The sequence below is a fragment of the Gymnoscopelus microlampas genome (assembly GCF_963454915.1).
Source record: "Gymnoscopelus microlampas genome assembly, chromosome: 8".
NCBI lineage: Eukaryota > Metazoa > Chordata > Actinopteri > Myctophiformes > Myctophidae > Gymnoscopelus > Gymnoscopelus microlampas.
The window spans coordinates 526,744-543,255 of NC_139945.1; the positions used below are offsets into that span (position 1 = coordinate 526,744).

The window sequence follows — 16,512 nt, forward strand, 5'->3', positions numbered from 1 at the left end:
TTCCTCCACACTGGAAGAAAAACAGCATCTGAAAGTTTGATGGGATGCATTTGTACACGTGAGACTGTGACCACTTTTACATTGCATCTTATGAGCGGTGGGGTTCTTTTGCTGCCGACCTGCGCGCGCATACTGTTTCGTATCAGTGTGACGTCGTCTGTTAAGGCGTCTATGTTTTATATTGTTTTTCCCTTTTGAAACAGATGTTCATGCTGAAGTCTTTGATTGCACTAAGTTCAATTCTAAAGTTTACATTTTAATTGTTTGGCACTGACTTTTCCTCATTGATGTCGTACTCTTACGTTGTACTTAGTTATGTTTCTGTGCCTTGAATATTTTTTATTTTATTTAGCAAGAGAGTGCACTTGGTTGTGTTGTTTACATTTGTGTCTACCAACTTGAACACTGAGGAATTGTTAATTCAGAGATTAATTTCATTGCATTGCAGAATTAATTAAAACCAGCTTGAAATGGTATTTTTGTCTAAATGGTCTGTTATCCCTTTTCTTTTAGTTTTTGTTACCTTGTAGGTGGTCGTACTGTTAAGTAACTTGAAAAATTACCATAATAACCTACATGAAAAATAATGGTGATATATATCGTGATATTTCTTGAAAAATATTGTGATAGTATTTTTTGCAATATCGAACACCCCTAACCTCAGTCACCACACTGATTGTATTGTACTGGTCTCCAACACACGGCTGTTTACTACAGATTTGTTTATAAAATATCTCACCATGATCATCTATTATTCATTATGTTATAGGCTACTTAGAAATAGTAAATATGACGCATGATAGGTTAAATAAACTGTTTATAACATGACCAATTATAGAGAAAATATGACCACAAGTGTCTGAAATCCCACATTACAGTGACGTGATTATTGACCAGTCGATTTTAAATGTCCTACACATTATTGAAGGTAATGTTTATGTAATCTAATCACCTGGAAATAGTATGTTTTAAGATGCAGTTGCAGCCGCTGCACAGAAAATGGCATTTCAAGGCATGTCCATTTAGAGCATGGTCTCCGTTGCAATTCCACTACCGTGCGAGGTCTCCAACTGTAGTAAAACTAAAGAAAACGATTTCGCTACTACACGCTTTAAATGGGCTGAATAGTTATTGTACCACTACCTTTACATGTTGACTCAGACTCCAATGGCAAATAGTGGCCTAAAAGGCCACTCTTCCGGGTGCCCACATTTCCATATAAATAACTTAAGTTGCAAGTAACATCATGTTAAAGTTAAAGTTAAAGTTACCCGTCAAAGATGCGTAGTAACATCTGCTCCATATCGCCAGGAACACGTTGATATAAATCGTTGATATAAAACCACATCGACGCATTTCTGATTACACTATTGAAGGATTTATGCTCCTTCGTCGTCGTGTAAAGTTTTTACTTCATGGATTTGGCTGGTGGAAGTCCTCCTTTAGTCTCTTAAATAACTTAGAACTGATAGATCCACCGCAGCAGGGAACTGATATTCTTTGTTTATGAACACATTATCGATCGTTTCCGACGTATGGATGCACATTAACTACTATAACCGTCAAAGACAAACAATATAAAGGTATGACAGCCTGGTTGTTTTTTTTGTACTGCCCGTAACGTATGCGTGAGCTCCGTTCCGTAAACAACTACAGGACATCCGGTTCTGGAGCTATGACATATAAGGTTTCCGGTTGCCTTCAAAGTAAGATCATCGCATGTAATGTTATTTTTTTAAAGACATACATTTATTCTAAAAATGCATTTATGATCTATGTCTTTTAAATGGCTTATACTAGAGCAGTGGTTCTCAAACTTTTTCATGTCAAGGACCCCCAAATTGATATATATTTGTCCGTGGACCCCCATCTACTATACTATAGTAGTGTGTGTATCTGTCTGTTTTCTTAAATGTCATCATGATTTGAGTGCGTGGGGATCTCATTTAAATAAGACTTTGTGCTTTTATGAGAGATCCAGTTTAGAGGACCTATGATTGTAAATTGTACTTCCGGCCATGTACTGTTTCCATGTCTTTATAAATAAAGTACTTCAATCAATCAATCAATCAATCGGATCCTTTCATACTATTTCACAAATCACATTGGGACAAAAATGTAAAAAAAAAAGCAAGAATTTTCTGTTTGGCTTTAATCCTTGAGAGTTTTATACAACATAAAGTCATTATATAATAGTCTATAATAGTGATTACTTTTAATGCATATTTCTAACTGTCAATTAAAGTTATAATTTTCATCCAGTGTAGATTTTTAACATCAAACTGATCATCAGAGTATCTGCTGAGCCACTTGGTGTGTTATCAAATCTTACACTGCCACCTAGTGACCAAACAATCAATGGCAAGTAGGCCTACTTAGATGAGGGCTTAAAGGGATATTTCACTTTCCAACATGTTTGGGCTCATTTTATCGTTTACTCAGGCTTTTGTGTTTCACTCCAGACAGTGTTTTAGTTTCTTGATTCAGTATTTAGATATTTGATATTCATTTTATCAGACACGCCCCTTCCAATACAAACCCATTGTAACTTCAAACTCCATTTTAACATGTTAGATTCATCAAAAACACCTGTCCTTGGTTCTGGTGACTGATAAAAAAAAATATGAATCCACCCTACATACATAAACACACTTGTCTTTATTTGTTATAAAAAACAAACCCCTGATGTTTCTCAAATATTTTAATACAAACATGAATCAATCAGCCTTAATTTGTACAGTGCATTCCTTCTAATATGAACATTTAACTAAATCATAAACATAATAAAATCTGATATATTTACTACCATTTCACCATCTCCTATTAATCCACCGCCAACTGACTTGCCTAAATGCAGTCTTGAACTTCGCCAGGAGAGGTCACTGTAACTGAAGCTTTTTTCTTTTCTTTTTTTTTTTTTTTACAGTATTCAGGCGGTACTACTATCCCATAATATCAATGTAAACATACATCCCATAGACCAATTATTTGTTTACCAACATTGAGACTGGATGCACAGATTGTTTCATGCAATCAATTGTCAACCTGTTGTTTTGGGGTGCGCTGGTTTCAGCACACCCCCAACCTCCTCTTGTGTGTTGGATAGTGCTGCGCGCCCTAGCGATACCCGACAGAATGGGTTTTGACGCTTGCGCAGTATGACCCAGTATGACACAACCAGTGTGACGTCGTCTGTTAAGGGGTCTATATAATATCAATGTAAAAATACATCCCCTAATATCAGTGTAAAAATAGATACAATAATATCAGTGTAAAAAATATATCAGATAATATCAATGCAAAAATATTCCATAATGTAAAAACTACATTCCATGACATCAATTTAAAAACATATTCCATGATGTCAATGTAAATGTGACGGTATTGTTTTTTAAATTTATTTTTAAAATGTATACATACATACATACATACACACATACATACATACATACATACATACATACACACACACACACACACACACACACACACACACACACACACACACACACACACACACACACACACACACACACACACACACACACACACACACACACACACACACACACACACACACACACACACACATACATATACACACATATACACATATATATATATATACATATACACATATATATATATATATATATATATATATATATATATATATATATATATATATATATATATATATATATATATATATACATATACACATACATATATATATATATGTATATGTCTGTATATGTGTGTGTATATATATATATATATATATATATATATATATATATATATATATATATATATATATATATATATATATATATATATATATATACAGACATATACATATATATATATATATATATATATATATATATATATACAGACATATATATATATATATATATATATATATATATATATATATATATATATATATATATATATATATATATATATATATATATATATATATATATATATATATATATATATATATATATACACATGACCCCGCTTGGTTGTGATTGGATCAGGGCCCAGTATGCAAATGTAGGGCGGGTTTATCACCAGAGGCATTGTTTTAATTGGCCCCTTGGAAATGCAGGTTCCACACAGAGATTCCAGACTAATATTAGTCTGGCCATGCCAGTCTAGGGAGACAGATCATGACATAAAAGCACTATTTTACAGTAATTATCTCAACAGGTTGAAAGGCCAGGAGGCAGAGAATATGTTTTCACCATGTCCATCCATCTGTCCGCCTGCAATGTACAGCTGACCTCGGACACAGCTGGACCGATCGGCGTGAAACCTTGCCATGCACATTCCCAGTCCTGCAAGGAAAAATCATTGGCTATTGATGGCTTCCAAAATGTGCGGGAGGGGCCTGTTGTATTGAATCATGAAAGGAGTAGTTCATCCCAAAAAAATATATATATTTTCTATCAATTACACAGCCCAGTTGTTGTGGCACAAAGAAGACTCTGCTTTGCTGGACATTGCCACAGAGCAGAAGATCAGGTCATTTTGGGTATTCTGCTGTGGAGACTACCCTGCCCATCAAGAGGAAGCAGACCATTCACATCAGTGGTGTGTTCTACCGTCAGATGCTGTGTACGGCGTATACCTTGAGATTTTTTTTCGTCGCTACCGTATACCTTCAAAAACTGTTTCATCCATTGAAAACGCGAGAGCGTATACCCACGACCACGCGCATCGTATCGTAGCGTATACCTTCCGAAAAAAACTAGAACACAACACTGATTCACATCTCCATATGTTCTGAGTAGGGACAGGACTGGACCAGTGGAAGAAGCTTGTGTCGCAGATCTCGAGGGCACTCCAATGATGATGATTTCAGACAAAGTGTTTGACTGTACTCGTCCTGTTTTTACATTTCTCTCTAATAAAATATTCAACCAATAAAAAAACCCCATGAAGCCTTGAATTCATGGAGATCCAGCGACTAAATTGAGTCTCCTACGCGTCCCTACATAGTCTAAACCAGTTGTGCATGATTGGCCAATACGCTTGTGCAAGGACGCGCTGTGATTGGCCAGTAATAATAATAAATAATAATGGATTTTATTTATAACGCACTTTACATTTACAAGAAATCTCAAAGTGCTTACAGAAGGCAATAGTATAAGAACAGAAAACATCACACCAATAAAAGAAAACAACTAAAACAATTAAAATATGGGGGCATAAAGCCTTGAGGTAAAACCAGCTAAAAAAATGCTTTGCTAAAAAGGTAGGTCTTTAATCCTCTCTTAAAGCAGTCGACCGACTGTGGTGCTCTTAGGTGGACAGGGAGGGCGTTCCACAGTTCGGGGGCGACCGAGCAGAAAGCCCGGTCGCCCATGGTGCGTAGATTGGCCTTGCGGGTGTTGAGGAGGTTGGTGTTTGAGGAGCGGAGGTTACGGGTCGAGGATTGTAGGGAGACTAGGTCCTTGAGGTATGAGGGAGCGTTGCCGTGGATGCACTGATGTGTCAACAGGGATATTTTGTATTGGGTCCGGAAAGCAACGGGAAGCCAGTGGAGTGAACGGAGGATGGGTGTGATGTGTTCATGTTTGCGCACTCTCATCAGGACCCTAGCAGCGCTGTTCTGAATATACTGAAGCCTTTGAAGGCTTTTGCTAGGGATCCCGATGAGAAGTGCGTTGCAATAGTCCAACTGGAGGAGACAAAGGCCTGGACGAGCTTTTCTGAGTCTGCTAGCGTAAGTGTGGGACGGAGTTTTGAAATGTTTCTGAGGTGAAAGAAGGATGTTTTTGCATAGGTATTTGACATGGGCCTCGAAGTCAAGGTGAGGGTCCATTTTTATTCCCAGGTTTGTGACAACTGGTGAGAGGGGGAGGTCCTGTCCGGAGAAGGTGATGCTGGTTATGGGGGATGTTTTTATCTGGTGTGGGGTGCCTATAAGAATGACTTCGGTTTTGGAACTGTTTAGCTGCAGAAAGTTGTTACTCATCCACTCCTTTATCTCCTCCAGGCAGGTAGTGAGAGTGGATAAGGGCAGTAGTGATGATGATGATGATGATGATGATGATGGTGATGATGATGATGGTGATGATGATGATGATGATGAAGCAGAGGAGGTTTGCTTGGTTTTTATGTATAGTTGTGTGTCATCAGCATAGCAGCGGAAAGATATTCCATGCCTGCTGATGACACGGCCAAGGGGTAGCAGGTACAGGGTGAACAGGGTGGGGCCGAGGACAGATCCCTGGGGGACACCACAGGTGACAGGCTGGGTGAGAGATTTTGAACCTCCCAGGGAGACATACTCTGTCCTGCCAGAGAGATAGGACTTGAACCAGTCTAATGCTGAACCGATTAGTCCGATGGTGGAGTGGAGGAGGGTGAGGAGGATGCCATGGTCGACGGTGTCAAACGCCGCGGAAAGGTCCAGGAGGATGAGCAGAGAGGGGGAGCCATCATCAGCTGCCATTAGGAGGTCATTTGTGACCCTGATCAGGGCGGTTTCCGTGCTGTGGGCGGAGCGAAAACCAGATTGAAATGTTTCACAGAGATTGTTGAGGTTGAGATGGTTTTGTAGTTGTGTGGACACTACTTTCTCCAGAATTTTTGAGAGGAATGGGAGATTTGAGATGGGCCTGTAGTTTGTCAGAATGTCTGGGTCTAGGGAGGGCTTTTTGAGGAGGGGTGTTAGAATGGCAGTTTTAAAGGGTAAGACCACTTTGGTAGAGGTTTGGGTTGTGTAGTTACCTTGCCATGATGTCACTCCAAAGGTGGGCAAGAAATCAAAAATAATTGCTCCATTGATTAGAAATTGATAATTCAAAATATGCTCCTCATTGACTTAAATTGTACGCTGAAACAGCTCTCAAAGTCACTCTTTTAGCACATAAATGAACGCAAACATAGCTGATTCAGACAATATGGAGCATCACCAAACCCAGTACTGTTTGTTTTTTTAATAAAAATGTCAACTTCCTGTTGATTTTACTATTTGAAGATCTGGATCCGGATCCGCCGATCCAGTCCGGGTTTTCTACTTATTAAAAATGGCAAAATCAACAGGAAGTTGACATTTTTATTAAAAAAAAAAAACAGTACTGGGTTTGGTGATGTTCTATATTGTCTGAATCAACTTTGTTTGCGTTCGTTTAGTCCCCAAAAGAGTGACTTTAAGAGCTGTTTTACCGTACAATGTAAGTCAATGAGGAGCATATTTTGAATGATCAATTTCTAATCAATGGAGCAATTATTTTTTATTTCTTGCCCACCTTTGGAGTTACATCATGGCAAGGTAACAACACAACCCAAACCTCTACCAAAGTGGTCTTGCCCTTTAAGAGCGGGTGGAATGTGGCCGGTCTGGAGGGAGAGGTTGATGATTTTGGTGATCAGGGGACTTATTGCAGAGATGTTGAATTTGACTAGGGTGGTAGGAAGGGGGTCCAGGGCACAGCTAGAGGGCTTCATCCTTCCAACAATATCCTCAACCTCCTGCTGCGTGGTGTTGGTGAAGCAGGAGAGCAGGTGGGAAATCCCAGACTGTGGGACAGCAGTTGGGACAGGTGGAGTGACGGGGCCGGAGAGGAAAATATATATTTTTTGGGTAAACTACTCTTTTAAGGACTTTCACAATCATACAGCACTGTTGCTGACATCTGCTCTTTGAATGCTGTCCTGCAGGTTGGGCAGGTGTAGAATGCTGCGGGAGAGGCACAGCATGTAATACTTGCAGCTGATGAGGTGCAGCGGGGGCCGGGACACGGCCATGGGATGCAGGTGGCTGCGGATGAGGTGCAGCAGGGACCTGGAACCTGGCTGACAGTGCCTGTGGAGCAGCGTTAGTAGTGTGGGTAGATGTGACTACCAGCGCTGGTGAAGGGGGCACTGGCTGCTGGGCTGAAGAGGCTGCAGCTGACATCGTTGGATGAAGTGATATTGGATGCTGGGGCAAGGGATGCTGACTGTGAGCTGTAAGTGATGCAGCGGACTGGTGAAAGCTACAGACGATGCCCTGTGACGAGGGAGGAGCTGGTACGGTGGCGTTGAAGTCAGCTGTAAGAAGGGACGTGACGGGTTTGGCCACCTCCAGTTCTAGCCTGGGACCAGACGAATCTGCGAGTGCAAAAAAAGAAAATCACACCCAGTGTGAAGTGGGCGGTGTGTGGTCATCACATGATTCACTTAAAAAAAAACACATGTGTTTTTTTTTAAGTGCCATAGTCCTATTCATAGGGATGCACATGTGTCATGTGTTTCGCTAGCCAATCACAGTCCTGAATAGAGTCAACCAATAAAGTCAGCCAATCACATTACAGCTAGTGGTCATCACACTGATGGAAGCTCACTTAAAGAAAATATAGATTTGCATTGAATGTGCAGGGGTTAGGGGTGTAGACTGGTATTTTCATTGAATGTGTAGGGGTTAGGGGTGTAGACTGGTATTTGCATTGAATGTGTAGGGGTTAGGGGTGTAGACTGGTATTTGCATTGAATGTGTAGGGGTTAGGGGTGTACAGTAGACTGGTGGCCAATCACAGTGCAGGATTAGTCAATGTCCTAACCTCACATATACGGGGCGGTTACACCGCCCCAAAATGCACTCTAGTCTGGCTACGCAAGGCTACTGGAGTTCCAGCCTTGTTCTTGGGCAAACTTGTAAACACCTCCAACCAGACCAGGAAACATCTCCATCAGGTCAATGTGAGCTGCATCCTCAGCACTGTGAACACACACACACACACACACACACACACACACACACACACACACACACACACACACACACACACACACAGATCAAACTTTGGCTTTTATAAATTCTACATTTGAAAGATGTGTAGCGGTCTTCATGACTTCTCCATAAGGAGGATTTATTTTGTATTTATTTTTTAACTACCTCTCTCTTGCCTCTCTCTACGCAATGTTAATATAGATGCAACTTACTATTGATCATGGAGGTTGTGTATGAAGTGCAGCAGTCCAAATGAGTTCTCAGGGTAGGACGTCATTCCATCCATCTTCTGAAGCAACTCATGTGGGAACTGGAAAAACATACAACTTAAACATCAAATGGACTTAAAGATGGATGTGAGCCTGGAATGATGCATTAGTGACCTTGAAAATAAAACAAATGTATTTGTATAATGTATTTGTGTAGCACATTTCATACACAAAGTTAATTCAAGGCATAGAATTAAGTATAGAAATATAACATTGTGGTTTTATCTATTTTTTTTTCTATTAGTAATAAAGTCACCTTGTGTTTCCATGTGTTGAACTGTCTCTGCTCAGCATGCTGGTCCAACGCTCTGATGAGGTCATCATCTGGACAGCTTACTACTTCCTGTTGATTTCCCACCGTTCTCAAGTACTCTACTCTCCTGGAACATAAATAAAGACGGAAAACATTAGGCTAGAAAAAACACTGGATCAAAATGATTAAGTTGAGCTGAAATACTATTTACATATCATTGAATGAATGAATGAATAATATGTGGAAAGTAAAATGTTTGACTGTTTCTATCATACCTCTTATTTGACCAGAAGCAGGGATGATCCAAGCATTTCTCCACTGTAGGTCTTTTCTCTGGGTCTGCATTGATCATCCACTCAATGAGATGCTTAGCAATTACATCCTGAACACGATCCAGTATGGAGTTTCCCTCACGAATGTTGAGTTTACAGCTACAGTCATCGCCAAAAGGATGCTCGCCTCCAGAAAGGATGTAATATATCAACATCCCAGCCACCTTAAGAATGAGCATGACAATGATTACATATATATTTTTATTGTCATTAATTAAATTGTTCTCACATAGAATAAAATTAACAACCTGGATATCACTGCTTCTTTTATAAAGGATACAACCATGTTCATCCATCACTAAAGTCTCATTCATTAAATACTCATGCAGAATAAATAACAACCTGGATGTCACTGCTGCTTGTAAATGCGTCATCCATCACTGAAGTCTCAGCCCCCTTAAGAAAGAATATAAAGTATGTAAGAACATTTTATGTTGTTTCCATTAATTAAATACCCACGTAGAATAAAGAACAACCTTATCAGTGTTTGTTTTATCCTTATGTCCAATCATCATCTCTTTAGCCATCCAGCATTGATCACATCTCTCTCCTGTACCTGTATGTGTTCTTCTTTCTGGTGGTTGGATTATTCCAAAATCTGCCAATTTTGCTTTGGCATCAGTATCTGCAAGGCACATTGTGTAGACCCATATAATACATGTTTTTAGACTGGGAAGAACCAGCAAACAAAAAACCCCAGCAAATATTTATTGTTTGTAGTGTACTGTTTTCGTTTTTGTTGGTATCTTACCAATCAAGACATTCTGGGGCTTGATATCCCGATGGAGAATTGGAGGATTCTGACAATGAAGAACACTTAAACTATGGAGAACCTGACGTGCAAGCTGTTTCCTCTCCATTTCAGAAAGGCTGTGTTCCTTGGTGTATTCATCCAGGTTGTATTCACATAACTGAAGAGCAAGGTAACCAAAGTCCTTATCCTCTGCCCAGTCAACATATTGTACAATTGAGGAATCGACAAGCTGGTTATATCCTGCATCATACTTCCAGTCTTCATAGTAGAGCGTACCCATTCTCTTCACTGCGACTTCAGTGCCATCATTTCTTAACCCCAAGAATACCGCAGTTCCATTATTCCCCTTTCCTATGAGGAATTCCTTGTTTGTCCCGAACAGAAAACTCCCAACTTTGATAACTTCACAGTCAAGCTTTGAAAGCTTCTCATACTGTTGCCTCCATATTCGACTGGCTGGGTTCCATCGTGGTTTTGGTGGGGTGCAATCGTTCTCATCACTGCTACACCCTGCACACACACACACACACACACACACACACACACACACACACACACACACACAGGGCCGCATTAAGACCCCTCAGGGCCGTGGAACACCACAAAATCAAAGGCCCCCCCAGTGGCGTAATTTCACGCACATGCACGCGCGCGAAATTTTTCGGGGTCTAATTCGGTTCTATTTGACCAATATAAATCAACGTTTTTTTTTTAAATACACAAAAATTAAATACACAATTCTCACAGGGCCCTGCAGGCTGCGGGCCGTGGAACACAAGTTCCACTAAGTTCCACGGTTAATGCGGCCCTGCACACACACACAAGAAACCTGGGAGCTGACTTCGTAGTTTGAAAACATTGAGCTCAGTTGAGCTCCAATTTGTGCTTGGCTTGGGCCGATGAGGCAGACTTCTGTGATTGGCTAAGTGTGATAAAGCTGGATGTTGACCCGTTCTACCCCTTCCACAGGGAGATTGTAGGGTAACTGAGCAGGAGGGGTAATAATGATATTCATTTACCCCAGGAGGAAGTTAAATAGACTTATCCAGTCCTTTGTGCTGGCTGCCATGAAGATCTAAAACAAGGCACTAGGCCTGGCCTTGATTATTCAAATAGTCGACTAATCAGTCGAGGGGTGTCTGAGTCGACTGCCAATCTCTTCGTCGAATTATGCTGTGTTAACACTGAAGAGTCAGCCTCTATTTATGATTTTATAGTTTAATGTGTTTTGTCTATTATTTGTATGTACTCTATGGAGCCCTGAGTGCCTGGAATAAAGTTTGAATTGAATTCAAGTATCTGACCATGTATAAAGTCACCATACCACATTTGATGAGGAGGTTTTTTTTGGTTGTTTTTTCATTATTTTGGACATAGCTGGTGCCCGACAGCAGAGATATGCATTAAGGATTAATTAAGTACAATGGACCACAATGGAAAAAAAGCCCCCTGGGGCTTTTAGTGTTATCCTTTTAGCATAACCTTTGACGATTACTACCTGTACTGTTAATAAACATGTTAATACAGTATTCAATCAATCAATCAAAGAGAGCATGGTGATGTGAGGCTCTTACACTTTGACAGCAGCAGTGTTGGGGGTATTAAACATCAGTGTAATACATAATGTGATATACACTAGCCTATACATTTATATTCATATATTATTCATATTTGCAACTAACACTGGTGATTATAACACCTATGATTATTGAAAGAGGATCAGAAGTTTTTGGCTCCTCTACCCATCTCTGCTCAACACAATATCAACATTTCATGCATGAATACATGTTTGATCAATATAATTCATATGATCAATATAATTAATATGATCAAATAAGGATAAGGATAATTCCTTTAACAGGTCCGTTCATGAAAGTCCTTGCGGTCTTGTTTCCAATGAGGGCCTGTGAGCAATTAGGGGTTAAGAGTCTTGCTCAGGGACAAATTTCATTTCATCGACACATTTGCTGACCTGGCCTGGAATCGTGCCTGGGGCAACCAGGGCCTCTGGCTCCCCAGGGCTCACTAACCACTCAGCTATGGCCGCCCCCTATATATAAAAATATACATTATAATTAAAGTTTCTCACCTAGTGGAACCTCTTCCTCTAGGTCTGCCGCTGCTGCACCTGAAACAATATGACATGTTGGATTATATATCATGCATAGTTATGTAGAGTGTAGAACTCATGCACTTACATACACAGGAAATAGTTACGTGTGTGCACGTATGCACACACACGCATACTGTATACACGCACACGCACACACGTGCGCACGGTTGATGTGTAGGGCCTTTTCCTGTCAAAGCAGAGATGTGAGACAGTGATTGGTTGTGTGGAGACACTATAATCATCAAACAACAATTAGAATACAGTTAAATGTGGCCTTAATGTTTCCACTCTTAAGCAACATCAGGGAACACTATACAAACCCCCCCACAGTTATAGGGGGGTCTAGAGGGGCCTGTTAAAAGGTACATTTACTTCCAGGTAAATTAGATTCATAGATTTGCACACATTTTAATAAACCGTTTGGTATGTGTTCTGTGACATCACTTCACATGGTATTTCACATCCTTCACAGAGGTTTCAGTTCCTGTAACTTTCTCTAGTCTGTGAGTCCAACCCATACAACAACATCACTGTGATGTAGACACCTTAATTGGTGACACAGCCAATAGCAATCACCATGGAAGACTGCAAGACAGCTAAGGCCAACCCCCTCACGTGACCTTGTATAAGCGACGTGATTGGTTAAAAACGTAAACTTGGCCACAGACATCTAGTACTGTTCGTTAGTCTATAAATCAGTTCCAGACTTACCAGCTTGCTTATTTTTCCAGTATAAATATCCCAATACTGCTGACACCAAGATGATGAAGATCACTAGAATAACAATCCCTGCGATCACTCCTCCACTTGATCCTCCCGTAGGAATCATATCATCTGAAACACAGAGTCATGACACAACTGTTATAACACAATCAATCAAATCAACAGTGGAGTTAAATGGTAGAGGTCACTGTCCCGTGGTCCAAAGCTCACAGGTTTGAGTCCTGCCTGTCTCCATTAACAGCCATGTATGTGTACAGCATGGTACATTAAGTCACTGTGCATAAATGTTCATTATTAATAAATGAACATTATATCTGTCTAGCTTCCATCATAAAGGACAACTATTACTTGGAACCCAAGGTCATCCATCACAAGGCACAAGGGGAATGGGATGGGGGGGGGGGGTAATATATCTGTATGTTGTGCTTTTTCATTTGTATGTCTGAGTTATTATAGAATTGTCTCTATTTATCCGTTAGCTCAAAGGTGATGTAACTTTAATGATGCAGAGGACCACTATATTTACACACTCACTACAGAGGAACACATTACATATACTGTCAGAGGGCAGACACCTCTTATCTCCGGATTTATTTATTTTTTCGTAAATGAATGCCATTCTATGTCACACAAAAGTAGCAAAAATAGCAAATCTACAAGCTCAAAACACGTCGCAGTGCGACTATTCTCATATTAACCTGTGGGCCGCATTAAGTGAAGGTGAGGGCCGAATTTGGCCCCCGGGCCGCCAGTTGCCCATGTATTCTTTAGCTTATAAAATTTGTAAGCCATCACGTATAATCAAATTGCCCTTCACCTACATTTACTGTATGTGCTAAAATAATCCACAAACTGGAGATGGTCACTGACTCATAGATAAAATATGCCAGAAGTTACTGTTTAACGCCTCGTTATTGGCTGATTACTAATATTTTTTTTATGGAATAGTTTATTTTTTACTGTAACAGTCAGTGTTGCTATGCAACTCTGTGACTCCATTCATTAAGCTTTACGAAAATATGATGATGATGATCATTATGCTGATGACTAATAATTTGTTATGTCTTTTTTACTGTAACAGTCAGTGTTGCTATGCAACTCTGTGCAACTTTGTGTGTGGGACACAGTTATATAAATATAAATCAGGCTTAAGAGTCCACGTGGCTTTAAATGGCCGTCCATATCCAGCACTATAACTAAACTATTAGCTATAAAACATAAAGCTTTAAAAGTGGTTTCGCACCATAATTCATATATTATCATATATGTTTTGAGTAGAGTCTTACATTGCCTGTTCTAATGGTGCCTGGCAAACCCCCTCCCTCCGGAAATCTCATTTGCATTTGATTTCAGGAAGGAGGTCTGGGATCGCTCAGGGAGTAACGCTGCCCGAACCGCTGCGTGTTCGAACCAATCAGCGGCTGCTAGGGGCGGGATCATCCAATCACCTGCCAACTAGCTTGAAAAAGTGAAAATGCCGTCTGTCATCGATTCTGCTTCAGGAGTCTCAGATGGAAGTAGGCTGTGAAACAAAATGTGTGTCGTAAGCTTCTTCCATTTGACAGAGTCAGGTTAGTTCTAACGTAACTTGGCGACTCATTAAATTATAAAATATTTTTTAATAATCGACTTTGAACCCCAGGAGCAAATAATGAATATTTCATTATTCCTTTTTAAGATATTTTTTGGGGCTTTTTTCTGCCTTTATTGATAGGTCAGTGGGCTGACAGGAAATGGGGAGAGAGATGGGGGGGTGACTCACAGCAAAGGCCGTCGGGATCGGGAGTCGAACCCGCGACACGCTGTCAAGCTGGAATAGCAGCATATGTGGTATGCACCTGGACCGCTAGGCCGCAGCGGGCGGCTCAAATATTTGATTATTCTGACCCAAACCTAGTGTATACAGTAGAATGTCACAGTGAATACAGTGTTACAGTGAGACAAAGACACATGTGTTTACAGTGATGTAAATATTAAACAGTGATGTAAACATTGATGTAACATATGTTTACTACAAGGTGTTAAACAGTGATGTAAACATTCATTACCTGAGATGTAACGTTGTATGTCAGCAGTGTGGTTGATGTGTGGCAGGTGAACTCTACAGGTCAGGTCTGTTGCTTGGGTCACCGTCACGTTACTCTGGACAATGTAACAGTGTTGTGAAGGTTTGTCTGTCACTGAGGGTTCAGCAGAGAGGAGGGTTCCATCACCGTCCAGCCAAGACATCTCAGGTTCAGGATACCAGCACCCAGAATCACATGTCAAAGATGGTCCATTTGAAGAGATCACTGGATGAGACACTGACCCTGTAAAACATATAATACACATAATTGTCTGTCTGTCTGTCTGTCTGTCTGTCTGTCTGTCTGTCTGTCTGTCTGTCTGTCTGTCTGTCTGTCTGTCTGTCTGTCTGTCTGTCTGTCTGTCTGTTGTCTGTGGTATATTCAATGTGGTTGCCTAGTTAAATGATGGACTTAAGTCAGTCCAGTAGAGGGTTCATGTTCTGTATGGGTTGTGGGTTGTCTTGTACATGAGGTCAGATCCAGCTCCACAGAGCAGAGAGCCTGAACAGAGTGATGTTATTGTTGAGAAATAAACCCTGACAGGATAATTTGTTTACTATGACTATTTAATCTGCTCACTCTGCCTCATTCATCTGGCTCTCCTTGCTGGAGGAACACTTTCATCAGGTGGTAAGCCATACACTCCACTTGTTCTCTATCCTATCACACATTCACTGTGATTAGATTACCTGACATTGTTGTTGTTTTAGACAACATAGGAGAGTGACTACATGCTACATTAAAGCTGAACATTGTTTTTGGAAACGCCCCGACTGTACTGGGAAGATGTTTGATTTTCATTTGTTTTGGGAAAACATCTGAATAAACTGTTTTTTGATAATCAATTATGAACATTTGAAACTACTTCAATATGAGTTTTCCATAATATCGAGTGTGTAGGACAGTGGTTCTCAAAGTGGGGTCCGGGGACCCCCAGGGGTCCTTGAGAGTTCCAGGGGGTCCCCAGCTAAATGATATATAGTTAGGAACCAAATGGACCCTTATGGGTCTGTAACTTGTGTACAAATGGAACCAAATGGACCCATTTGTACACTCACGAGTTAAATTAACATTGCATTTACAATATAAATTGGGGTACCAGCGATATAAATGCCATTAAATGGGGGTCCGTAGCCCTAATGCATGTCAAACTGGGGGTCCTTGAAATTAAAATGGTTTAGAATCACTGCTAGAGACGTAAAAATCTTCTTCTCAGAAGAGCTGGAAACTGCTGCGTTTGTCTGGAAAAAACGTTAAAAATGAGGGTT

At 40.3% G+C, this 16,512-nt stretch overlaps 2 protein-coding genes across 3 annotated transcripts in view; both read right to left on the bottom strand.

Annotated features, from left to right (window-relative positions):
- Positions 1-16,512, bottom strand: part of LOC311051093 (uncharacterized protein) — a gene marked incomplete at its 5' end in the record, with an annotated part of 64,831 nt that overhangs the window by 34,927 nt on the left and 13,392 nt on the right. The window lies entirely within an intron of this gene.
- Positions 7,111-15,061, bottom strand: LOC311051094 (serine/threonine-protein kinase/endoribonuclease IRE1-like). Of its 2 annotated transcripts, none has more exons than XM_084065488.1 (11): positions 14,941-15,061; positions 13,167-13,289; positions 12,432-12,470; positions 10,340-10,852; positions 10,065-10,213; positions 9,931-9,984; positions 9,532-9,752; positions 9,260-9,383; positions 8,947-9,044; positions 8,565-8,722; positions 7,111-8,115 (listed from the first exon to the last, which is right to left on the bottom strand). In XM_084065488.1, the coding sequence occupies exons 2-10, from the start codon at positions 13,282-13,284 to the stop codon at positions 8,614-8,616; spliced, it is 1,425 nt and encodes a 474-aa protein (XP_083921614.1). In that variant the 5' UTR covers positions 13,285-13,289; positions 14,941-15,061; the 3' UTR covers positions 7,111-8,115; positions 8,565-8,613. The 2 variants fall into 2 exon arrangements, with proteins under 2 accessions (XP_083921614.1, XP_083921613.1); XM_084065487.1 differs by lacking the exon at positions 14,941-15,061 and adding an exon at positions 14,465-14,590.